At 47.4% G+C, this 26,133-nt stretch overlaps 1 protein-coding gene across 1 annotated transcript in view; it reads right to left on the bottom strand.

The window, feature by feature from the left end:
* Positions 1-26,133, bottom strand: part of GLDN (gliomedin) — a 65,706-nt gene that overhangs the window by 5,509 nt on the left and 34,064 nt on the right. Inside the window, exons 3-6 of the mRNA XM_060098378.1 lie at positions 15,430-15,447; positions 14,952-15,059; positions 4,419-4,556; positions 2,001-2,129 (exon numbers count right to left, since the gene is read on the bottom strand). Coding sequence (XP_059954361.1) covers positions 2,001-2,129; positions 4,419-4,556; positions 14,952-15,059; positions 15,430-15,447 — 393 coding nt within the window. The remainder of the gene's footprint in view (positions 1-2,000; positions 2,130-4,418; positions 4,557-14,951; positions 15,060-15,429; positions 15,448-26,133) is intronic.

Below are 26,133 nucleotides of genomic sequence, written 5' to 3'. Positions count from 1 at the left end.
TCAGACCTTTGGTGGAGAGGTGGCTCAGGGTGGCAGAAGCAGGACAGGAGGCAGGGAGGAATATGGTCAGTGTGAAGACAAGAGGGAGTGGACTGCCTGGGGGTAAGGACCCCCTACCTGGGGGCAGGTCGGGGCAAATCAGGCTTTCTGAGAAAGGCCAGGCCCACTTCCCTAGACAAATTCTGAGGATTTCCAATCACCCTGTGGTTGCTTGATAGAAAGGAGCACCTCCACTGTCACTAGGGAAACACAAAATAAACTAGAGAGGTTTCTTTATCAGCAAAATAAGGAGGCAGGACCCTCCGCGGTCTCTAATCTTCCTTTAGCTGGATGAGCCTGTGTCTCTCTGAAGCCCTTTGTCACCCAAAGAGAGCAGTCTCGGGATCTGTTAGACTCCCCCCCACCCCACCCCACGCAATGCTGCCGTCCTGGGTTTCATCTGGAGTTTCCGCTTAGGGGCTTGGGCTTCGCACAAGGTGGGGACAGAGAGACCCTCCCATTCTTAGTCTGAAGAAAAGGCTCTCATTAAGTCATGTAGCGCCCACCAGCTTCTAAGGCTGTGGGAGTGGGATGGGGGTTAAAGAAAGGGAGTTGGAGCAGGAGAGAGGGTCAAGTTCAGATGCTGGGTGCAACTGAGGGCTCATTTCCAGGAGGAAGAGTGAAAGATAACGGCCTCTCTTTTAAAGCAGTTTTCACAACCCTGGAGCCCATCCCCTGCAGACCAGCCTCTTGGTAGACAGGCGAGGTGGAGGAGAGCACCTCTCCAGCACCCCTCTCACTGCGGACAGAGCCTCTGGCAAATCAGAATCCCCAAAGAGCAAGGTCAGAGGAAGGTTCCCACTGAGCTCACAGTCCAAGGGAGGCTGAACAAAGGGTGATGCTAATGGAGGGGGTGGCACTGACCGGGGCGGGAGCAGCTCTGCGGTGATTTAACAGCTGGGCAGGATGTAATCAGGCTCCATTCACTGGGGGTGGTAACATCTTTGAAAGCTCAGATTCACCCACTCTGACTGTGTGTGCTCCCCAAATGTCTTCCAGAAAGAACAGTGCACCAGACAGAATGAAAGACTGTTTAAGAAAGTGGCAATGAAATCCACAGCAAGTGACAAAGAAACTCCAGTCAGGACCCTCCTCTCTGCCAGGAAGCAAGGCATCAAGTTGTGTTTTCTCACGGCCTAAGTTAGGTGAATTAGTCCCTGGTCACCACCGTGGGGAGAAGTTCTAGCTCTACCCTAGAAGGATTTCCCATTAATATGGCCCTTGATTTCTCCTTAGCTTTCAACCCCATGGCCACCCCTGTAACAACTGGCCGAGGAACAAACCGTCCAGGCCAGCCAGAGATCAGGTGTCCCTTGGCCTTGACTGGCTTATTCTCAAAGTGTGGACTTCCTTCTGTCTCCGAAAGGAAGATGTTCTAAGCAGGGGCTTTACAGGCAGGCACATCTCGGTTTGAATCCTAGCTCTGTCACTTACTAACTGAGTGACCGTGGACAGGCTATGTAGTTCCTTGGGGTTTCAGCTTTGTATCTGTAAACTGGTAAGAATACGACTCCTATATCATAGGACTGTTGTAGAATTAAATGAACTGAGCACTTAGCCCTGTGCCTGGAACATCAACATTAGTGGTGGTGATGGTAGTACTGGGGTATTGTGGGAAGTTAGCCGATCTGAATCTCCCCATCATCTCCAACTCCCCAGCATCAGTCAAGCCCTTCATGCTCCAGGGATGGCGGATCTGGCAGGGAGGAGCAAAGAGTCTGGTGATAAGTGAAGGGAGAGGGATGAGGCCAGGGGGTGGGAGGCCCAATTCTAAACCTGCCACCAGTCCTCACCCCAGGCAGACTGCTCAGGCCTCCCAGGAACATGTTGCAAGGGGGGACACTGGCTTTGGGCAAAATTTCCCTCTGTTTAAAACAAATCTGGTCACAAATCCTGGGTGAAGCCTGAGAGTTTGGGATCATTAACTGAAAAGGTGGTTCCCTGGGGCAGGGGTGGGTGACCTGGGCACTGGCCGTTGAACATGTTTGGCTGACGAGGGCCTTTGGATCTTCTGCTTCCAGGGGGCCCTGGGGGACCCGGAGGGCCCGGGGGCCCAGGTGGGCCGGGTGGGCCTTGGTCACCTTTGGCACCTGGAGAAAGAGAGAGAGAAGGAGGGATGGGGGTTGATTAAAGAGCCATTGGCAGAGATGGGCTTCACACAAGGGAGAAGGGGACCCAGCATCTCCAGGAAGGCTTGCTGAGTCCCCCTTCCCAGACATAGCTGTCCTCCAGCACTTGTTCACACAGAGTCGAGGGAGCACCCATAGCAGGTGCTGAGTTCCAACTATGTGCCAGGAACTGTGCTAGGAATTTTATAAATCTCCTCCCCTTTGTCATTCTCAGCCACTCTGTGAGATAGTATCAGCAGTTCCTCAGTGACCCGAGTCTCACGGAAGTTCAGTGCTTTGCCCCAGGTCACAACTGGAATAGAGCTGGGACTCACCCTTAGGGGTGTCTTGCTCCTAAGCTCATCCTTTTTTCGTTGGCTGATGTTGGGAAAGCTCAACCCTGACTACTTATTAGAATCACCCAAGGAGCTCAAACACAATTCTAATGCCTGGGCCCCATCCCAGATCAATTAGATCAAAATGGTGGGGAAGCTGGTCATCTGTATTTTTAAAAACTTCCTAAGATGTTTTCTTCCTAAGATGTTTTCTTCCTAAGATGTCAGGTATGAGAAACTTGCCTCTATGTGGTGGAAGAAATCAGGGGCTCCTGTCCTGCTTTGTGACCTTGGGCAGGCAGCTTAACCCTCTGAGACTGGTTCTTCATTTCCAGATTGTCTCATACTCCTTGTCCTGACTTGTGAGAATACATTGAAGTCATCAGGGTGAGTGCTCGGACAGTTGGATTCTCTACACATCAGCAGGTGGAATCCCTACACACTTCCAGCTTCAGGTGGCCAGTGTGGGTACAGCCCTTTGCAGGGGCCATTGGTTATGGAACTTTTATAAAGATGCCGCTAGGCTGGGATATTCAATCCTTTTGTTCTACCCTCCTTTCCTGGGCTGACTGGTGATCTAAGATCTCTTTAGCTGCCTCTTCCCAGCCCCACCAAATAAGCACTTTCAGTTGCTTTAGAGTGGGCAAGCAGGGGTCACAGAGGCTAACAGTGGGTCTAAGCCCACTGTGGAAGGGGCAGAGATCTGTAGGCAGGCAAACACAGTCCAACCCTCCTATTCCTTCTCTGCTCTCTGGCCAAGAGGACACACTCAGCTCTGGCCTGTTCTCTAGAACTGGGGTACACTCAGAGATGTTGCTTTCCTGAATGGTTTGTGGTCACCCTCACTTGTCTGGTAGTATAGGGGAGTGTGGTATTCTGGATGTGTAGATTTCCTGTATAACTGAGTATAACATGAACTTATATTTTCAAAGTATATTCACATATATATGATCCTGTCAAAACACTTATTAAATTTTACATATTTTGCATGGCAGCTTCCCTGTTTGTTAAACAAAGCATGCTAAACCTAATTTGATCTTTCCTTGGTGCTTTGGTCTTAGCACGGTACCTGGCAAATAGCAGGTGCTCAATAAATTTTGAATGGCTGGATGGGCAACTGATTCAGGGTCATTGTTCTGAACATCTATCATCCTAGCTTCTTGAGGACAGATATTGTCTTAACTCATTTTCATATTCCTATTTCCAGCTACTAGCAAAATCCCTAATTCATAAATGGTGTTCTCTGATATTAAAAAATGCTTATTGAACACATTAATAGGATAGTTATGTTTTTATGGTATAAATGGTCTCCAAAGTAGTGTGCTTTTGAAATTCTTCTGCCTCTTTCTGTGCCATGACCACCAGCTGTCACCTACTCTTTCCACCATGTAATTGTCTTTCTGAGGCTTGCTGTGCCTCCACCTCCTCCCCCATACACAGCAATTATCTGTTTTTAACCTGCGCTGGAAACCAGAAAAAGAAGATCAGCAACGATGTCTGCCCCAATTCTATGTCAAAAGTCTTAGGATAAGGGCCTGAGGATGGCTCTAGCTCAACTCTGAAGCTGTGCTTTCTGTCTGTTGTCCTCTGAGGTATCTGAAATTGCTCGCTTACTTGCCTTGTTCTGGATTGTGCTGGATTTAATAGCTATTTGGAAAAAGGAAGCTTCCTTCATCCAAAATCCATCCAGCCATGACACTTAGACCTGCATTATCTCAACTGCTCATGCTTAGATATCAGATTTGGTCTCACCAACATTGGGCTTACATGCATGGTTCTCTCCTTGTTGAAAGCACAGAACTCTAAAACATGCTGCGAAACAGGTGGGCACATAGGCAGCTAAGGAGAAAAGACCCGGAGCAGCCTTGGTACTAGAAGCCAGGCCAATTTCTGGGCCCATTCACCCTGGGAGAGGGCCTGAGCGCCAGCCCCTTACCTGAAGGAAGCACATCATTAGACACGTCCCCTTTGTCTCCCTTGTCACCCTTCTGCCCTGCTGGGCCCTCGTTTCCAGTCAAGCCCAGCTCACCAGGGTCTCCCTTTTCCCCTGGAGTTCCTGTGGCTCCAGGTGGCCCTGAGAGAAAAATGATTTATTAGCCTGTTGTGCAGGAAATTCTGGCACAGTAGCTACTTTGTAATATTGTACTTTGTATTTTTAAGGTGAAGTAGCTTCAGAAACCAAATACATAACACTTCATAACCATTTTAGGACAGCAGCATGTTCTCAGTTCATGAAAGAATAGTATCTCCAGGTGGTTCTGTTGAATTCTTTTTAGAGACGTTTGGCTGGGCCAACAGGTTGGAGAGGAGTGAACCCCTAGAAGGACAGTCACAGCAAGAGCAGAAAGAAGGTAAAGCCTAATTGGAAGTCTGCCCTCCCCCACCCCACGCCCTCCTCACCCCAGCAGGAAGGACTGAGAACTCAGAGGGGTTTGTTTGGCACCATAAGGGTGGATGTTGTCCTCTGCATTATCTGGTATATTTCTCACAACATTGGAGTGGTAGGCTGGTCAGTTATCCTTACTCTCATTTTATAGAAGTTGGAACTAAGGCCTCAGGGGTTACAATTGATGCTAAGTGAGAAGCAAAAATCTTGATTCCAACTCCAATGCCCTTTTCTGTGACATTCCAATGCAAAATGCTTTTAATCAAAGTAGCAAAACAGGTAAAGCTGCTTTAGGACAAGCATTACAAGGGATGGTGATAGTGTGAACAAAATATAATGGAAGAAATCTCTGTCTCTGCTCAGAGGGAGGCATCACTATAGGAACTACAGTCCTACCATCCACAGCTAGGAATAGTCAAGTTCTACGCAGTGACTCACCTGAGCATTGTACTACAGCAGCATAGTATTCTGATGCCTGGGAGAAAGGAAGCAAACAACATGCATAATATGATTGCCTCGGCTCATAGTAGTTTCCACACAGCAGCTCAGGGAGGGGGAACCTAAACAAAGCCCAGCAATTTCACTGAGGTGAGGAGACAAAAAGTAGAGTTTGGGGAGATAAAGGTGGCTAGGATTCATGAGACAGAATATGAGAGAGGGGGTAATCATGTAGAAAGAGCTCTGGAGAACTTCAGAGGTGTTTCCTCAAGTCTTTGTCAGAGTAATAGTCTGTGCAGGGTGAAAGTCTACAAGGTAGGGAAAAGAATGAAAAGAAAGCCACTCACTACACAACTCTCAGAGCTTGCACAGGGAAAGGTTCTCATTCCCACCAGTCAAAGCAGAGAGATCTCAGAGAATGGTGCGCTGTTAGGTCGAGTCCTTGGAAAGTCTTCTCTTAGTAGTGAGGCTAAATTAGCCCAAGAGTCAAGGCTGCTGTGGATCTATCATAACAAAGCTTAAAAACAAGCTTCAAAAGGATTAAACTGAGCAGAAAGTAGTTTAACTGCCCAGCCAAATGTCTCTAAACTGTAGTTTAAACTACTGAAAGTAGTTTAATCATTTAGTCAATGTAATGTAGTATATTAATAATTTAAGCAAGAAAAAAATTATATGACCATCTTGGTGGAGGCAGAAAAGACATTTGATAAAATTCAACACCCATTCTTAATAAAAATTCTCATCAAATGAGGACTAGAAGGGGACTTCCCTGGTGGTGCAGTGGTTAAGAATCCGCCTGCCAATGCAGGGGACACAGGTTCGAGCCCTGGTCTGGGAAGATCCCACATGCCACGGAGCAACTAAGCCTGTGCGCCACAACTGCTGAGCCTGCTCTCTAGAGCCTGCAAGCCACAACCACCGAGCCCACGCACCACAACAACTGAGCCCACGTGCTGCAACTACTGAATCCCGTGTGCCTAGAGCCTGTGCTCCGCAACAAGAGAAGACGCTGCAATGAGAAGCCCACACACCACAACGAAGAGTAGCCCCGACTCGCCACAACTAGAGAAAGCCCGCGTGCAGCAATGAAGACCCAAAGCAGCCAAGCAGCCAAAGATAAATGAATAAATAAATAAAAATTTATGAAAAAAAGAGGAATAGAAGGAAACTTCCTCAATCTGAAAAAGGGCATCTATGAAAAAACCTACAGCTAACATCATCCCTAATGATGAAAGACTAAATGATTTCCCCCTAAGGTCAGGAAAAAGACAATGGTATCTATTCTCATCACTTTTATTTCACACTGTACTGGAGGTTCTAGCCAGTGCAATAAAGCAAAGAAAAAGAAATAAAGGCAAACAGATTAGAAAGGATGAATTAATATTGTCTTTATATGCAGACGACATGATTATTTATGTAGAAAATCTATTAAAAAGTTGTTAGAACTCATGAGCACCTAGGCACACTGAGAAGGAAAGTGATTACTTACTATTGTGCAAAGGTATTGCCAGATATGGATCAGTTAATACGATACCCTATTGCAGGGATCATTTGCTCTTTTTTTTTTTTTTTTTTTTTTTTTTTGCGTTATGTGGGCCTCTCACTGTTGTGGCCTCTCCTGTTGCGGAGCACAGGTTCCAGATGCGCAGGCTCAACGGCCATGGCTCACAGGCCTAGCCGCTCTGCAGCATGTGGGATCTTCCCGGACCGGGACACGAACCCGTGTCCCCTGCATCAGCAGGCGGACTCTCAACCACTGCACCACCAGGGAAGCCCCCATTTGCTCATTTTGACAAGAGCCTCCTGGAGATACTGCTCAATAGAGATATTTTTCAAAGTGGCAGAGATTTCAGGCAATAGGGAAGAGCCAGAGGCATGTTTTAGTGCAAAACTTCAGTTTCTCTCAACCTCTTTAACCAAGAGGGCTTAGCATTCACTGTTTTTTCTAATTACCTTGCCAGTCCCAAGCCCCTTCTTATAGGTCCTGGCTGAGTGATTGCCCATTCACCCCTCTCCTGTGCCCCATCAACCCGGCCAATCCCCATTCTCCAATTGTCATTCTGTGCCATTGCAATTGTCCTCCCCCCAGATTTAAGACCAATTCTGAACCCTACCCCCAACTTCCTACCAGCCCCATAGGATTCCTATACAGCTGCCCCAAGAGAATCATAGAATTCCAGATCGGAAGGCACCTTAGGGGTCACTTAGATTAACCTCCCATCCAACCCTGAAAGCCCCTCTCCACCACCCGACTGGCTCCTTTCAAGCCCTTGCAGCAATGGGGAGGTTATTATATCACATCACACCACAGATCGCGCTGTAATACTCTGCACTGCCGTCGGAGGCCATTATTCCCTAAAACATACATCTGGAGCTCTTAGCAGCTTTCCTTTAAGCCGAGGGAATGAAAAGGTCTTCCAGATTCAAGGCACCCTACACAGACCATCCCAAGGAAGTCAGCAGTGTATGAAAGAAACTTAAAGTGTTGATCACTGTTAAAAAATGTGGTGAACAAAGAAACATTTGCTAGATTTCAGCCAACTACTAAAAAAAAAACAACTCAGTGGAAAACGTGCAATTCAGCTGTAGATGGGGGTCAGAAGCCCCTGGTTCCCTGCCTCTGCCAGGGGTGATCTTGGGTGTCATCTTGCACTGATGGAGTTGCTGGGGACACAGTGGAAGAGGATGTGAAGAAGAGCAGGGACCTCTGTTAATCAGGGACCTCTGCATGAGCACACGTTCTTTTGTCAGTATTTTAAATAGGCGATTTAGCACATTATCTGAAGGACACAAAAGAGAACGTTGCCATAGTGTCCAGCCAGCACAATGCACCGAGTATAACTGATACCTTCTAAAGGTGTCACATGACCTACATTCAGCAATGCTCAGGGAAATGGTATCTTCTAGTTACTTAAGGGGTTTCTTTTTTCAGGCATTTATTCTAGTCGCAAAGAGCCTCTCAGCACCATCGTTTGATTTCCCCTTCTTTTCTTTAATTCCTTCCTCTTATGCATTTTCCCCCTTTCTCAAAAAGGCAAGGTGTGAAATAGAAAAACGTTCATACTGTAATGCAGCTGTTATAATGCAGCCTGCACAGGGGCAGGTGTTTAAAGCTCAGGATATTAAGGACCTTTGTTTATGGATGTATTCTGACTCTCAGCTGTGTGTGCATGATAATTTTTAAGCTTTCATTAAGAAAGGGTAGGGGATGTTTTGTCTACGTACCGTCTTTGCTGCCTCCGCAAAGTTTTCCCTTGTCTTGGCCACGCACGGGCCATGGTGTGTCAGAAGTATACCGCCACCTCATCAGAGGACTTGAATGTGGCACTTTCTACCTTCCCCTGATTCAGCTGTGCACAGGGACACTGTTAAACATTGTGTGGCCTGGACCCTGGCATTGTTGTCCCGTGATTCCTGGCAGGCTTTGAGTCAGCACATTCTGCCAGGAAAGAAAGGCCAGATTCCTCTTGCTTCGCTCGGGCACTGGATGTGGCTTTCTGCTATTTTCCTTCCCCAGTGGCGCCCACTCAAAACAAGCTGGTTTCCCAGCTTTAGAGTTTGGGGTTGTGTGACCAGCTGGGGTCAACGCCATCATCTTCACTGCAAGGGGTGAGGGAGGACATCTTATTTTTGGCAGGACCATCTATCACCAACTGAGGCAGAGGAAAGGGAGCCGAGGGTGTTGGGCAAAACCCAGACCCAAGACTGGGATGAATAAGGAGGAGGGCGTTTATTTCTGTTTTGGTGGAGATTCGATTCTTAGAGAAGACACTGAGGCATTAACTCTTGAGTGAGAAAGTGAGAGGCAGATGGAGAGAAAGAAAATGCTTGGTTTTGAGGCATAGCACGTCAAACTCCGAAAAAGACGCTAGTTGCAAAATTGACAACATGTAAGTCCAATTCTCTCTAAATCTAAGTCGGTGTTTTCAAATAAATACAGGCATTTCCGCTCAGATTTCCTTCCTCACCCTTGGAAACACCAACAACAGTAATATCTAACACTCACATAGCACTTGCTATGTGTCAGGCCCTATTCTAAGCACTTTATATATATATTAATTAATTTAATCTTCCTTACAACACTATGAGGCTGATACTATGACTGTTCTCATTTTACAGATAAGGAAACAGAGTGATTAAGTAACTTGCCCAAGTGCACACAGCTAGTAAGTGGAAGATCCGGGACCCAAACCAAGACTTCAAGCTCTGGCTCTGGCCTACTGCACCCTTGTTCTTAGCATCCCTAAGGTCAGACATTGAGGGTTATCTTCGTATTTCAATATCCTGGAAACAGCTTTTGGTCTAAAGCTCTAAACTCTGGTTTCGTCAGGTTAGTCTTCTTCCCAAGAGCCTGCAGTGGCTCCCGGCGGCCTCCTGCAGACATGGAGCTAAAGGCCCTGACCCCACCCCAGGCTCACCTGGGTCCCCTCTTAGATGCAGGGGCAGCCTCCTTAGAGGTTCCTCCGAGCGTGGCCTTTCTGTTCTCCCCCCTGCAATGCCCTCCCCATCTCCCCTCTGTTTGTCTCCAAGATGTTGATCACACTTATCTCTCTTGTCCTTTACACTTGTCTCTACTGTACGATCCGTCCTCTCCACTGGATTCTATTTGTTCATTATCTGTACAGGAAAGTTCAGATTTTTCTTCTAGCAGTATTCTCTGCTGTGTAGTATAAAGCATCTCCATATCAGAATAACCAGTTATTGAATTCATCCTGTATATACACTACATCTTCTCTTTCAACAGGACTGTAAGCTCTTATGGACAGAAATTATGTTCTATTCTTCTCATTCATGCATTCCTTCATTTTTCACTCATTAATTATTTACTGAGCCTCAGCTGGGGTTGGCTGAGAGCTATGCCAAGTAATAGTCTCTCCTTCATAGGCAAACACTAGAGCAGGCTGTTTAAAAACCGGAAGCCATGCTGGAGTTGTTGGAAGACAACCTCCTTAGCATACAGAGGAGACCAAGGCCCGATGAGGGACTGACCCGCCCAAGGCCTCAGAGCCAGTCGGGGTTCGAGGCAGGTGCTCCCGGGAACTCCTTTCCTGGCTCCCCTCTGCCAGGAGAGCAGGGACCATTCTGTCTGCCTGACGGGTTAGTACTCATTGAACTGTGCGTTCCTGCACACGTCCTGCGGGCCTCTCTGAAGGGCTGGCGCTCTCCCACCCTCCCAGGAAAACTCAGGGTCAGGCTCAGCATTATCCTTCGACAATTAACAGCACTAGCTCCCGAGGCCCAGCCTTCCTTCCCTCGGCTCCTGCTCTGCGGCACCTCCAGTAACGTCGCTCTCACAGCTTGGGCCCAACCCCCTCAAGCCTAGACGTTTAGTGCAGTCGTGTTTAAGAGCAGGGGTCCAGGAGTCAGAGAGGCCTGGGCTCAAGTCCCACCTCCTCCACTTATTAGCTTTTGGACATTGGACAAGTTATGTCCATTAGTTCAACCATGACTTGATTGCCCTCTTTCGCTGGCTGTTCCAGGCTCTGGAGGTTGAGTCTAAGCAAGAGTGACATGGCCTGGTTCTCACGGACCTCACGTTCTCCCTAGGGAGTCAGACCATCAGCATATCAACAGGCGACAACTGGGAGAGAATTTCAGGGAGGGATATGTTATTGGAAAAGAGCAGGGAATGTGACTGAGCTGGTGAGGCAGGGGCCAGACACAGAGGTCAGGGATGATCTTGAAGAGGAAGTGACTTATAAGCTGAGATCTGCTCTGTGGGAAGGACGGGCCTCAAGAAGGGCCGGGCCACAGCAGTGCAAAGGCCCTGGGACAAGGGTGGGCCTGACCTGTTTGGAAAACAGAAAGATAAGGTTTCTTCATCTGGGAAAAATACGGCTGGTAAAAATACCCATCTCCTTGGGGTTGCTGTGAAGACTAAATGAGGTGAGTGTAGAGAGGACTTGGTAACGCGCCTGACAGTAAAGGTCAGCTATTTACTATTGTCCAGAGGATCACTGCTAGAGGGCACGGTCCAGCCTAACCCAGTCCTATCTCTGTGGAACACAGTCTCTTTTTCCTGATTTTGGTAATAGCACTTGTTGTTCCCTCTTTGTGGAATGCACGCCCACTCCTCCCCTCTCCCACCCCTTGCCTGGCAAACCACTAACGATGCTGGAACTCTCAGCCGAAATGACGGCCCTTCCTTCTCCACAGCCATGACCCTGGCCCAGCAGGTCACATCCTGCATGAGGCCCTGTGGCTGACAGAGAGACCCAGACCACTAACGTGAAGGCTCTGGAAGGGCCTGGCCCCCGCCTCCCATCTCACCTTGCTGCACACCCCCTCCCCCAGCTGCCCCAGCAGGGCCTTGGCAGGTGTGTGCCCTCCACCTGGGCCACCCTCCGCCTCGCCCTCATCCCTCAGGCCTGACCTCAGACGTTACCTCCCGACTCGCCGTCTCTGCGCTGTAGCTTATAACACCCTGTTCTTTCCTTCAAATGTGCACCTCACATTGCGATTACAGATGTACTTGTGTCGACTATTTATGTCTGCCTCCCCACCAAAGATGGAAAGTTCCACAATAGGGGCTACATCTATTTTGTTTCCCCACTAGAACTTGGAACCCTCTCAATAAGTATTTGCTGACGAATGTTCCCACCCTCTGCTGCTGTTCTTCCTGCTGCTCAGTCTGTCCTTGGCCTCCTTTGCTGGCTCCTCCCCTTCTACTTGGTCACTAGATGCTGTTACTTCTCAGGGCTTGACCCAGGCTCTCCTCTGCCGGTAGCTCCCTCCCTAAGAGACTGCACCCTAGCCCACAAGCCCATTGCCTTGGGTGACGCCCTAATGTATACCTCTAGCCCCGGGGACTTCTCTAACTGCAGACCTGCATCTTCAAGGCCCCCCCCGACACTTCCTCCTGGATGTTTCAAGGCATTTTTTCAAACTCAGCACATCCCATGCTGAGCCATGACTCTCCCTGGACCTGAGTCAGTCTGGGGCCCCTCACCTCAGGGAAGAGCAGTCAGGCAGGATGAAAATCTCACAGTCGGTCTTGGTGAGCCCTTCCCCTTCTTTCTCATATCCACCTTCCCCCAAGTCCTGTTGAGTTCACCCCCAAATATCACTCAGCTCATCGGCCTTTGCACACCTCACCTGCATCCCTTCCGCCCTCACGCTGAGTAGCTTCTGCCCTGTTTCCCTAACAGCAGCGCTTGTGCGCTCGCTCCAGTGTGTCCCCCACCAGCAGTGGTGGGGGTATTACAGAAAGGCAGATCTGATCATGTCACTCACCTACTTGAAACCCCTTCGTGGCTTCTCACGGCTCCCGGAATAAAGTCAATTCCCCTCCGTGGCCCTGCCAGCTCTGGTCCCGCCTCCCACTCCCTGCAATTCTGTTGATTGCTGTGTGGGATGGGAATCCATCCTGGGCTCAGGAAGGGAGCAGGGGAGGGAAAGCAGAGCTGTGGGGCTTTGGCAGGGTGACGCGGACAGCACAGCCCTTGCTCTGACGTCGGATGGTCCAGGCTAGAGCCTAGGCTGGCCGAGGGCTGAGCAATGCTTCCAACAACCTACTCATAGAGCTAGGCTTTTCAAAGCCTCCTCCTTTCCCTCCTGTAGGCTCCTTTGTGTGGCTGCCAGGGAGGTGTGCAGGGCAGGTGTCTGAGTACAAACCCCAGTTCTTAAAATGCTCAGGGCTAACCTGATTTGGTCTTGTTACCTCTCTGGTTTCAACTTGACCATGCTCACCTCTCATCCTTTCTGTCCAGCTACGCTGGCTTCCCTGCCACTCCTCAGCGTCTGCAGGCACACTGGACTTACAGGCTCCGCTGGAACCCTCTCCCCCAGACAGTCCGCCACCTGCGCTCTCCTCTCCTCCAGGTGTCTGCTCAAAGGTCCCTTCTCAGGGGGCCTCACCTGGCCTCCCAGCCTACAGTCACGCCCCACCCTACAAACTTCCTATCCCCTCCCCTTGCTCTATTTTTCTCTTTAGCACTTAGCACCGCGTAACAGACAATATATTCTACTTATTTATCTTGTTCACTGTCCATCTGCCCAGACTAGGATGTCAGCCTCATGAGGGCAGAGATTCTGTCAGCTTTTTCATTTCTGGATCTCCAGCATCTAGAATAATACCTGCCACATAAATATGTCTTACAGAAATAAACAGACTTTTTCTTTTCTGCCCTCACTGGGTTGTGGGCTACATGCTAAGCATATCTCTTCAAAGCTAGAGATCTGTCTCAGACCTTTTTGGAGCTACCCCTTTCTCACCTGACCCACATCCAGTGCTGTATGGTGGTCCCTCCCCCTCACTGTTGGCTCTCATAATACTCATTACTGAATCCTCAGGACTGGATCCCATTTCCGGGGTCTTTCTGGGATAAACCAAGTGCCTGAACACTGACGGTCATCATTAATTGATGCTGATATTCATTTATAATTATAGTTATTATCTGACATGTAAGGGTCCATTCTGCTCTGCAGTTCTGGCTGTAACTGCTGGACTTCTGGGGACGGAGTTGACATGGGCTGCATGGGCCCATTTTCACAGAGGCTGCCCCTGGGAACACAGATATGCAGGCTTTGGCAAGTGGCAGAGCCCCTCAACAATTTTCTCCCTTTCCACTGGCTCTCACTCAAATTGTTTAAGAGCAGAAACGCTGGAAGGGGTTCCTGTGTTGTCTGGAAGAGTTGTTCTAGTGGTTCTTCTAGCCTGGGGCCTGTCCAGGTGAGTTGGGGCAGTGTAACCAAGAGATTGAAAATAGATAAGAGGGTTGGTGGAGCCTCCACCCTCAGCTGTGGCTAAGAACCAGGCCTTCCTCGAAGCATCCTGAGGAGTCTCTAACCCCTGCCCTCAAGCCTCCACTGTGCCATGTGCCAGCTCTCTCCAGGTGACTCTGCCCCGGCCTTCCCCATGGACTTCCCAGGACTGGTGCTCAGAGCCCCTCAGAACTCGCCCTGCCCCAGCCTCTAGCCCCCAGACCCTGCCAGGCCTCACCTGAGCCCCTGCTGGTCACTGCTCCCTGAGACATCTGACACCTTGGTGTTTCCAGGTCTTTGCTTGGGTGGTGGCAATGTCACCACTCACAGCAGGGCAGAGGAGGTCTCTCAGAGATGCCAGCCACATCTTCTTAATAGTCCTGTGACCCCTGGACAGGAGACCCTGACAGCTGTGTGACCACACAACCTGAGTGTCAGCCTGGATGCTGCCTTTCTACTCAAATCATTCTAGTGATTCCTCCAGCCAGGAAAACCTAGGGGTCAATATCAGTCAACTGATTTTCAGTCAAACACAAAAATTTTCTGGGCAGGAGGAGGCAGCGAGCAGGTCAGGCAGGAACGACCCTTGAAAGAACGTGGGGTACCAGCACAGACAGCCTTCACAGCCCGTGTAGTGCCCCTCCCCAGGACTGCTCACTCCTGACCCTTCCATCTGTCTGTCTGCATCAGAGCAAGCAGAGGAGTGGACATCAGCTGTCAGGTATACTGCTTCTCTCGGGCAGACTGGATATAAATCTTATCAGGGCTGGACCAAAGAGAAGGTCCTTGCCGCCCCAGAACACAGCAGCTTCCAGGCAAGCATTAAACAGCCTTGCATTCAGAGATGCAGCACTTTTCCCCCACTGCACCAGCTTTGGTTCGTCCAAAATGCAATAATGGAGACAGAAAACAAGGAAATGAATTAGAAGAGTGACAAAATACCCATTTTTCCTCTTTTTCCATTTGCTCCTTTTTCACCTTTTGGGCCCTGGAGACCAGGCTGTCCATCTGATCCGTTGTGTCCTGGTAACCCACCAATTCCTGGAGGTCCTGCATCAAAACACAGGAAATGGGAACATTTAAAAAAATCTTCACGGAAGTTAACATGATTTCCTTTAGCCAGTGAAACTGGCCAGGCATTGACACCTCTTCCAGATCTTCTCTGGCTTCTTCCTTTCCTTCTCTACCTTCCCTGCCCCCGCCTGAAGCAGTGACAGGTGGGGAATGGTGATAGCAAGTTCTCAAGTGGGAGGGAACAGGAGAGCTGTTGACTGGGGCAAAGAGAAGGAGGGGGACACAGTGATAGTCAAGGCTGCCTTCAGACTCTTCTTCCTTCCCTGCCTCAGTCCCTTCTGAGTGATCCTGGGGAGCCAGCCACCCATATCCTTCCCGTGAACTTGGAAAATCCATGGGCTCTTACCTGCTGGGCCAGGTGGTCCTACAACAGAAAAAAAAAATTTAGACGATAAACCACAGATGGAAGAAAGTGAAGCCAACACCACAACCCAAAAAACAAAGAGCACCTTCCCCCTCTTAAAACGTACTAATCATCTATGGGCCCTAAGGAACCATCCCATGCCTTTTATTTAGAACTCAGTATATATGCCCAAAGATTCTTAAAAATAATTCAACAAAGACCCATTTGCCAATCAAAACCACTTTTGCTTAAATTCCAATGGACTAAGAATAATTTCTAAGTGGCTTCAATATAGACTCATAAATCAGTCATCTCTTAAGCAATCAACTTAATTAAATGAGGTTTGGTGACAATGTGGGTGGGCACTAGTGCAGCCCTGGCACAGGTAGGTGTCAGGAAGTGCTGCTTTTGCATGGCTGAGATCCAGCTGTCCCAGGAGCAGCCCCAAACACGCTCATCCAGCCAGCCTGTCTCCTCTAGGCCGCCAAGGGGAATTGAGAGCAGAAGCTGGTTTGCTTGGTCCCTATTTTGTTGCATAAAATAGCCTGAGAAAACTCAAGGGCCCAGATCAGGTAACAGACACCTTTCTTAGTGTGTAATTACCCAAAGATCTAAGGGGTTCATGTGAGTAATTTACACATAATCTAACACAATAATTTTGCTTCCACAAATAGTCTTAGTGTCAGTTATTCCATTTAAGCACTCGGACAAGCCAGTGAGGTCATAACATGAACAGTTGAGGGTCTTTTGTTTCTCCGGACCACATATAACAATCACCAATATTGGAGTGGGTAGGTCTTTCTAAAGATCCAAGCCTGTGACTCTTCAGAAAACCACCATTTATACTGATGAACCTAGTGGCAGGGCAGGAATAAAGATGCAGATGTAGAGAATGGACTTGTGGACACAGTGGGGGAAGGGTAAGCTGGGACGAAGTTAGAGAGTAGCATTGACATATACATACTACCAAATGTAAAATGGATGGCTAGTAGAGAGCTGCTGCATAGCACAGGGAGATCAGCTCGATGCTTTGTGATGACCTAGAGGGGTGGCATAGGGAGGGTGGGAGGGAAATGCCAAGAGGGAGGGGATATGGGGGTATATGTATACATATAGCTGATTCACTTTGTTGTACAGCAGAAACTAACACACACAACACTGAATAGCAGTTATACTCCAATAAAGATATATATATACACACACACATATAGATAGATAGATAGATAGATAGATAGATATAGATATATAAAAGAAAACCACCATTTACTAAGCACTTCTGTGTGCACCAAAATCTTCCTATAAGTAGAAATCTTGATTCTTGTGTCTGCTGTGTTTACGACCTATCTGAGGAAGGTGAATACTTTGAAACCACAACGAGATGAGGGAGCTACAGAGAAGCAAACCCCTACAGAGGTGCCGGGGAAGTCTGGGCACATGGCAGTCGGAGAAGGCTCTCAGAGAGAGTGAGCCTTGAACTGTGGCTCTGAAGACACAGTGGCCTGAGATGGCTGCAGGGGTGAGGGCTGGGCATCCCATGCAGGAGACCAGCTGGAGAAAAGGTACAGGGCGGGGAGCTTGCGTGATTCAGGGTGAGAGAAAGGAGGAAGAATGGCTCAGCTGGAGTGTGTAGAGACGAGGCTGAAGTGTATACTTGGCAGAGGGATGTGGGGCAGCAGCACTTGAAGACCAAGTGGAGGGGTGTAGACGGTATGTGCAAGGCAGTGCAGAGCTACAGTAGATTTTTTTTTTTTTTTTTTTTTGCGGTATGCGGCCCTCTCACTGTTGTGGCCTCTCCCGTTGTGGAGCACAGGCTCTGGACGCGCAGGCTCAGCGGCCATGGCTCACGGGCCCAGCCGCTCTGCGGCACGTGGGATCTTCCCGGACCGGGGCATGAACCCGTGTCCCCTGCATCGGCAGGCGGACTCTCAACCACTGCGCCACCAGGGAAGCCCAACAGTAGATTCTTAAGCAGGGGCGGATGACACTGAAATCAGCGTGTGTTTGATATCCTCTCTATAGATGGATATGGAATAGAACTAGGGAATGAGATGAGAGAGAGAAAGAGACAGGGAAGGAAGGGGGTGGGGCAGGGGGAAAATATCCAGAGGATCTTTGTAGTTAAAGTTTGGGACAAGGTTGTGGATAAATGCGGTTGGTGACTGTAGAGTTCTAGAGGGAGCTAGACATTCGAAAGGTATTTCCGCAGAAGAATGGGCAGGACGTGTCCCTGTCTGATTGGGTAGGAAACAGCTGAGGAGGCCTCTCAGACGACTGAGCCTGGACACTGATGAGCCTATTTGACAGACATGAAAACTTTGGGAAGAATAAGTGTGTGAAGGTATGCTTTCAATACATACAGTCCTATGTTGGGCAAAAATGATTTGCTGAAAACGGCACGGCATTTTCTACGGTCAGTGTAGCCTGTAGTCAGTGTGGTCAGTTTACCGCCAGATGGCGCACACATGCCCTGGTAAGGAGGTGATATGGCCCTTTGAGAGCTGTCAGAAGAAATCAATCAATCATCAGCCCCGACTGCAGATGGAGCCAAATTCAGATGTGCAGATTGGTAGAAAACGGTAAACAAGCAAGAATCAACTGTATATAGTAGGTTTCAAGAGTTCTCAGGGAGGGATAAATTGGGAGATAGGGACTGACATATACACACTACTATATATAAAATAGATAACTAATAAGAAACTGCTGTATAGCACAGGGAACTCTATTCAATACTCTGTAATGATCTACATGGGAATAGAATCTAAAAAAGAGTGGATATATGTATATGCATAACTGATTTACTTTGCTGTACAGCAGAAACTAACACAACATTGTAAATCAACTATACTCCAATAAAAATTAATTAAAAAGAAAAAGGACAGTCCAATAACCATTTCCATGCAGTGGAGTATTGGAGAGAGGTCCTGGCTGGAGCTGTATACTTAGGACACATTAGTTATGGCCAAGGGTATCACTATGATGAAGTGTTTAGGTCAGCGTTTCTTGACACTGACCTGAGATCCTTGATACCCTAAGGCTACAGTTTTTACACATTTGAGGCCACAAAATCAACTAGAATGCTTGTAAAAATGCAGATACCTAGGCCCCATCTGGAGATTCTGATTTGGTTTGGATTTAGAGTAAGGCCCAGGAACTGGCATTTTTACCAAGCACCACAGCTGTATGGGATGCAGGTGTTCCTGGGTCCCCTCGACCTGATGTGAAAATTTTCTGGGAAAAGAGTCAGTCACTCACCTTAAAGGGGCTCCTGTCCCTAGAAATACTGGAAGCTACTAGCCTTCAGGTAAGAGTGAAATGTCTGAGCCAAATTTGGGGATGTAGAGAGGGGGACACACCCCATCTGGAGGGAGACAGGTGATAGAAGAAGCACGAGGAAAGAGAGAGAGAGTGATCTGAAGATGGAGGAGGGAAGCCAGCAGGTCTCATGCCTTGAAGCTAGAGAATTTCAGAAGAGAAAGGATGACAAACGGTTCCAAAGAGCTCAGGAGCAGAGTGCTACAGTGATGATGACTGTCCCAATATCCCGGGATGCCAATTGAGCTGCTCACAGACCCTTACACCCAGAAGAAGCCCCAAATATGAGTCATTATAATAACGTCAAATGTGTGCCTACTAGCTATTTAGCAAACCATCTTTCAGAATTTTTTTTAGCTCCTGACCCTTCTCCTCTTCTGGAATAACAGACCCTCTAGGAACACGTGTGGGCAGCCACATTCATGTTAACACTGTACGCAGGGCTGTTTCCTGGGCCTGCCAGCAGTGCAGCTACACAGGACTCCACGCTAAGAAGGGAGCTCCCTGCTTGGGTTTAAATGCTCTGCAGTTGCCGTTTGGACATTCTTAACCATTTTTTCTTTGAATTTGTGCTTTGTAAGTGAAGTCTGCTGGGACAGTGGACCATGGCCCAGGGGCTTTGAGTCTTGGTTTGTATGTGGCCCTGCCTCCTATCTCCTCCCTGCCTCCCCAGGACAGATTTCCCCTGCCTGCTCCTGTGCCCCTTGATGTGTCCTCCCCACTCCCTGCCCCATCAGTAACTGCTGCCACCTGCCACCCCAGTGGGGGCCCAGGCTCAAGGGCAGGGGAGGCTAGGGTTGGGTGTGTGCCCTGAGTGCTTTTGTCCCAGGGGGCCCCTGTGCCTGTGAGGGTTTGTACTCATGTAGTGAGTAGCCCATGCCTCAAGGAGTACGACATTAAGTAGCAAATAAAAAGCCCCACCATGGCAGGTCAAGAGAGGTTGTGGAAGAAAGGAAAAAGCCTTTTTCCTGCTTCATGAACAAGGGACCCTGCATTTCCATTTTACACTGGGCCCTGCAAATGGCTCTAATTACCCCACCCAACACTCTTAGCTGGAGTTGATTAGAATTGGGTAGATGCGTGATAGGAGCGGAACCACTTAGATTTTTTTCTCCTTGCAATCTAAAGTTGACCCACAATGCCCCTACTTATGTAAAGTAGAGGTCTGTGGATGGCCATGCACAGTGAAAAATGTCAGTCTGCAGAGAGAAGAAAATGAAGGAGAGAGAAGCAGAGATGAGGGACTGGGTGTCTGCTAGAGAGTCAGAAAGGCTGAGACAGGAGCTGTATGGGTTCCCAGTGGCTTTCCAGTTCCTGGCTCCAGCTCCCTGGGTCAGGCTGCTTCCCCTGCCCTCCTGGTCTGTCTGTGAGATACCCTTCTGTCTCATGAGTCAGGCTTTGTTTTCACCAGACTGGGTTTCATTGTCATCTTCCTGGACCCACAGACAGATTGCGTTTCCCTGCCTTCCTTCCATGGTGAGGGTGGGGAAGTGAGATACCTCCAGGCCTGACCTTTTAAAGTACCCAATGGGTGCCATCCTTTGTTCCCCTCTCTTCCCTTGGGAGTGACCTTGGCACCTGGTGCTCAGATGATGGAGCTACAAGACGGCAGCACTTGGATCTCTGAGTCCTCAGAACTGCCTAGGAGAGTCATCCAAATTTCGCTGGACTTTGTGGTATGGGAAATAAGCCTTTGCTGTGTTAAGCCGCTGAGATTTTAAGGTTTAATTGTTACCAGAGCATGACCAAACCTAGCTTGACAAATACATCCCTCTATCTTTTTAATAATTTATAACCTCTCACCTGCTTTCCCTCAGATAAGCTCTAATGGGTTCCTGCTACAAGCAAACAGTAGAATCTTAATCGAGACAGGATATATAGGCACCAGAGTTATGGGGAGTGAATAATAAAGAAGTGTAAGTCTCACTTCCTGTCTTCAAGGGCAGGCGCTGGCCAGTGGCTAATGCTACAGGCTTCTGGAAAACCTGACTCCTTGGATGCTCCCACCACAGTCATTCCAAGTCATAGGAGAAGATGCTTATCTCAAATTTCCTTTTAGTGGCCTCCCTTTTCAACCTGGGATGGTGTCAGAACTGATGCTGCCTGACCCAAGTGACCTGCTTAGCACAGCAATGACCACAGAGGAAGTGGCTACACCTTTCCCAAAGCCTTGCTGATAGAAGAAAAAAAGAAGCCAAAAAATCCAAATAGGTTTATCATTGCAACAAAAAGAATAAAATACATAGGAATAAACCTACCTAAGGGGACAAAAGACCTATATGCAGAAAACTATAAGACACTGATGAAAGAAATTAAAGATGATACCAACAGATGGAGAGATATACCATGCTCTTGGATTGAAGTATCAACATTGTGAAAATGACTATACTACCCAAAGCAATCTACAGATTCAATGCAATCCCGATCAAACTACCAATGGCATTTTTCACAGAACTAGAACAAAAAATTTCACAGTTTGTATGGAAACACAAAAGACTCTGAATAGCCAAAGCAATCTTGAGAAAGAAAAACGGAGCTGGAGGAATCAGGTTCCCTGACTTCAAACTATAGTACAAAGCTACAGTAATCAAAACAGTATGATACTGGCACAAAAACAGAAATATAGATCAATGGAACAGGATAGAAAGCCCAGAGATAAACCCACGCACATATGGTCACCTTATCTTTGATAAAGGAGGCAAGACTAAACAATGGAGAAAAGACAGCCTCTTCAATAATTGGTGCTGGGTAAACTGGACAGCTACATGTAAAAGAATAAAATTAGAACACTTCCTAACACCATACACAAAAATAAACTCAAAATGGATTAAAGACCTAAATGTAAGGCCAGACACTATCAAACTCTTAGAGGAAAACACAGGCAGAACACTCAATGACATAAATCACAGCAAGGTCCTTTTTGACCCACCTCCTAGAGAAATGGAAATAAAAACAAAAATAAACAAATGAGAACTAATGAAACTTAAAAGCTTTTGCACAGTGAAGGAAAACATAAACAAGATGAAAAGACAAACCTAGAATGGGAGAAAATATTTGCAAATGAAGCAACTGACAAAGGATTAATCTCCACAATATACAAGCAGCTCATGCAACTCAATATCAAGAAAACAAGCAACCCAATCCAAAAATGGGTGGAAGACCTAAATAGACACTTCTCCAAAGAAGATATACAGATTGCCAACAAACACTTGAAAGGATGCTCAACATCACTAATCATTAAAGAAATGCAAATCAAAACCACAATGAGGTGTCACCTCACACCAGTCAGAATGTCCATCACCAAAAATCTACAAACAATAAATGCTGGAGAGGGTGTGGAGAAAAGGGAACCCTCTTACAGTGTTGGTGGGAATGTAAATTGATACAGCCACTATGGAGAACAGTATGGAGGTTCCTTAAAAAACTAAAAATAGAACTACCATATGACCCAGCAATACCCTGAGAAAACCAGAATTCAAAAAGAGTCATGTACCACAATGTTCGTTGCAGCACTATTTACCGTAGTCAGGACATGGAAGCAACCGAAGTGTCCATCAACAGATGAATGGATAAAGAAGATGTGGCACATATATACAATGGAATATTACTCAGCCATAAAAAGAAGTGAAACTGAGTTATTTGTAGTAAGGTGGATGGACCTAGAGTCTGTCATATAGAGTGAAGTAAGTCAGAAAGAAAAACAAATACCGTATGCTAACACATATATATGGAATCTAAAAATAAACGGTTCTGACGAACCTAGTGGCAGGACAGAAATAAAGATGTAGATGTAGATAATGGACTTGAGGACATGGGGAGGGGGAAGGGCAAGTTGGGACGAAGTGAGAGAGTAGCATTGACATATATACAATACCAAGTGTAAAATAGATAGATAGTGGGAAGCAGCTGCAAAGCACAGGGAGATCAGTTCGGTGCTTTGTGACCACCTAGAGGGGTGGGATAGGGAGGGTGGGAGGAAGACACAACAGGGACAGTATATGGAGATATATGTATACGTATAGCTGATTCACTTTGTTATACAGCAGAAACTAACACAATATTGTAAAGCAATTATACTCCAATAATGATGTTAAAAAAAAAAAGAAAGTAAGTAAGGCCTGGGTCTGCTGCCATAGGAAGAGGTAGTGAAAGATGTAACTTCATAAACCTGGTATTTCCAGGCCTGGAACACCTCCGAGGTCTCTAGGCTTGACTCTTTCTTACTCCTGCTCCCAGCAAGGACTCCCTGGGCCTCAGGATTCATGCCAGCCACAGCTTCAGTGCCAGAGAAGAGCTCTGGCCAGAGTGGGGGTGGTCCCCTCTTTCCCTTGGGAGGCAGGCATGCTTGGCTTTCCTTAAGGGATGGCCTGACAGGGTCCAAGCCCGATTCCACATTTGGAGCCCGAATCCACCAACACTAAAACAACTTGCTAGCTTGCTCAGTGAGGCCAGTTGAGTGAAAACATCATCAGCTACACTAGCTGTTCTGAGAATGGCCTATCCATTTGTTTACCAAAGGTTGAACTGTCTACAGCTTTGAGGCCTCAGTTCCCACCCTCTGTGTGCTGGTCCATCCTCTGCAACCACCCCTGCTGCCAGCTATTCTGCCAGTCCCAGGGCACCTGACGTGGGAAAGTATGTATCTTTCCTCATATGCTCCCATTAAACTGAAGCTTTGGTCCAATCTCATTTATTTGGTGCATTTCAACTTTGGATTATGACCATGGCAACCTTAAAAATGAGTACAGTAGGGATAGCAAAGAAGTTTTTTTGTTTTTAATTTTATTTTATTTTTCGCCGCCTTGGGTCTTAGTTGCAGCACGCAGGAACTTTGTTGAGGTATGCGGGCTCTTTGTTGCGGTACATGGGCTTCTCTCTAGTTGTGGTGTGTGGGTTTTCTCTCTCTAGTTGTGGCATGTGGGTTTTCTCTTCTTTAGCTGTGGCGCACAGGCTCCAGGGCACGTGGGTGGGTTCCAGAGTGCGTTGGCTCTGTAGTTTGCAGCACACGGGCTCTCTAGTTGAGGCACGTGAGCTCAGTAGTTGTGGTGCATGGGCTTAGTTGCCCCGTGGCATGTGGGATCTTAGTTCCCTGACCAGGAATCGAACCCGTGTCCCCTGCATTGGAAGGCGGATTCTTTACCACTGGACCATGAGGGAAGTTCCAGCAAATAGGTTTTATTTCAAGTGCCAATTCTAATCAATTAGTACAACTTTCTGCAACACCAGAAAAGAATGACCTGAGACCTGAGGCCATGCTTGGCAGCAACTGTGATCCACTATTGATGTCTGCCTGGAAATAGGATAAGAAGTGTTATCACTGGGTTGGAGTCTCGTGGCTGCAAGGAGAATGGGCACTGTGGATTTCAAGCAACTCTGTTGCAACAAGCAGTTCAGCAATATTATGGTTTAGAGATTTTCCAACAAGCCCCTATGTGGAGGCCACTGGAGGTGAAGAATTACCCAAGACCTGCCTTCTTCAAGATATCTGCTCTTCCAGAAGATATGCTTCTGGGGTCCCAAGGAAACCTGGGCTCAGGGGTAAGATGTATCCAGAAAACCACATGTTATTTGACAAACTCTGCACTAGCAAAAACCCCAGACCACTCTAGCTAGTGAACTGCCCTCACTATTCACCTGAGATGTCACCAGCTGCACAAAACTACACGGCATCTGTCTTTGTCCCCAGAGCAACCACAGCTGAGTCCTGGGAAAGGGACAGGAATGGGGTTTCATGGTCACAGCCGGACTAGCCTCAAGTCACATGCACCTGCTTTTTTAAAGATGAATCTAGTGTGGAGCTAGATCTTGTTCTCAGGCCCCAAGCCCAGGGTCTGCCCTGGCAATCCTTCCTGAAGGCATTTTCTGGGAGCTCTGGACCAAGGCTCTCTTCCCCTCTCCCCGAAGTTCCCCAATTCAGTCCTGGGTCCTGTCACCTCCCTGCCCCCAATCCAGGCAGCTTGGCCTATCCCTAGGTACCTCCTTGCCTTTCAACTTGTACTTTTCACACCTAAGTTTTAATTGAAGGGATTTCTGTGTAAAAGGAGGCCCAATTTCAAGCTATCATGAAAAATGAAGGGGCTGGCATTTGAAAAGCATTTTTAGGTGCCAAAGAGTAACCTCCTCAACCCATTTCCAGCATAGATGCGATCCCGCCAGTCTCTCCTAAGTAGTCTCAATAGCTCCAGCCCACATTCACTGAACAGCTTGGCTCTCATTCTATCACTATAAAAATCAGAAAGAAAGAGGCTTTTCCTGTGCCTCTCAACAGGGCTTTTGTGCCTGTAATTCCATCCATTTGAGCATTTCTCTAGCGCTCATTACTGTCACACACGGGAACGCTGAAAAGGGACTTCCGGAGATGGAAGAAAGCTGCTTAAGCCACAAGGGTTTCAGAATAAAGGATCAAGCTGTTCTGAAGATATTTAATTTTCTGTGAGGGCTGAAATGTGACTTGAGTAACTCAATTAGCATCTTCTAAGAAGCCACAGGATTATGGCTTTTCTCTCTGAGGCTAAGCTAAGCGAACAAGAGTCAGACTTGGACACAGGGTTCCTCAGAGAAGCATCTTTCTTACCAGCCCACCACTCCCATTAATCACTTACATAAATCACAGGTTTAGTCATTCAACAGACTCAACTAGAGCTCCTAACACATGGCAGGTAACGAGAGGTACTGGGGAGAATATTGCAGAAGAGGTTTCTTACAACTCCACACACACTGTGCACTGTGAAGTGACCAGGACCTCCCCAGAGCCTGGGGCAATAGACTGAGGAGATCCAACACAAGCTTCAGATGGCTTCAAAGTCTTGTGGTTATCTTTAAAGTCCATGAGAGCTATGCATTTACTCCGTAAAAGGATTTTTTCTTTCTTTTTTAAATTGAAGTAGAGTTGACCTACAATATTATATTAGTTTCAGGTACACTACATAGTGATTCAACATTTATATACATTATAAATTGATTACCATAAGTCTAGTAGTTTGCCACAGTACAAAGTTACTGCAATAATATTGACTATATTCCCTATGCTGGACACTACATCCCCATGACTCATTTATTTTATAACTGGAAGTTTGTACCCCTTAATCTCCCTCACTTACTTCACTTACTCCCTAACCCCCCTTTCCTCCCTGTTTGTTCTCTATATCTGTGAGTCTGTTTCTGTTTTATGTTTGTTCATTTGTTTTGTTTTCTAGTTTCCACATATAAGTGAAATCATATAATATTTGTCTTTCTCTGTCAGACTTATTTCACTTGGCATATTACCCTCTAGGTCCATCCATTTTGCTGCAAATGGCAAAATTTCATTCTTTTTAATAGCTGAGTAGTATTCCATTGTATATATATACCACATCTTCTTTAACCATTCATCTGTCAATGGGGACTTAGGTTGCT

This window comes from Mesoplodon densirostris, chromosome 4 (genome assembly GCF_025265405.1).
Source record: "Mesoplodon densirostris isolate mMesDen1 chromosome 4, mMesDen1 primary haplotype, whole genome shotgun sequence".
NCBI classification, from domain to species: Eukaryota; Metazoa; Chordata; class Mammalia; order Artiodactyla; family Ziphiidae; genus Mesoplodon; species Mesoplodon densirostris.
Note: the sequence above shows the minus strand (reverse complement) of the source record. Positions and strands in the feature narration are given on the sequence as shown.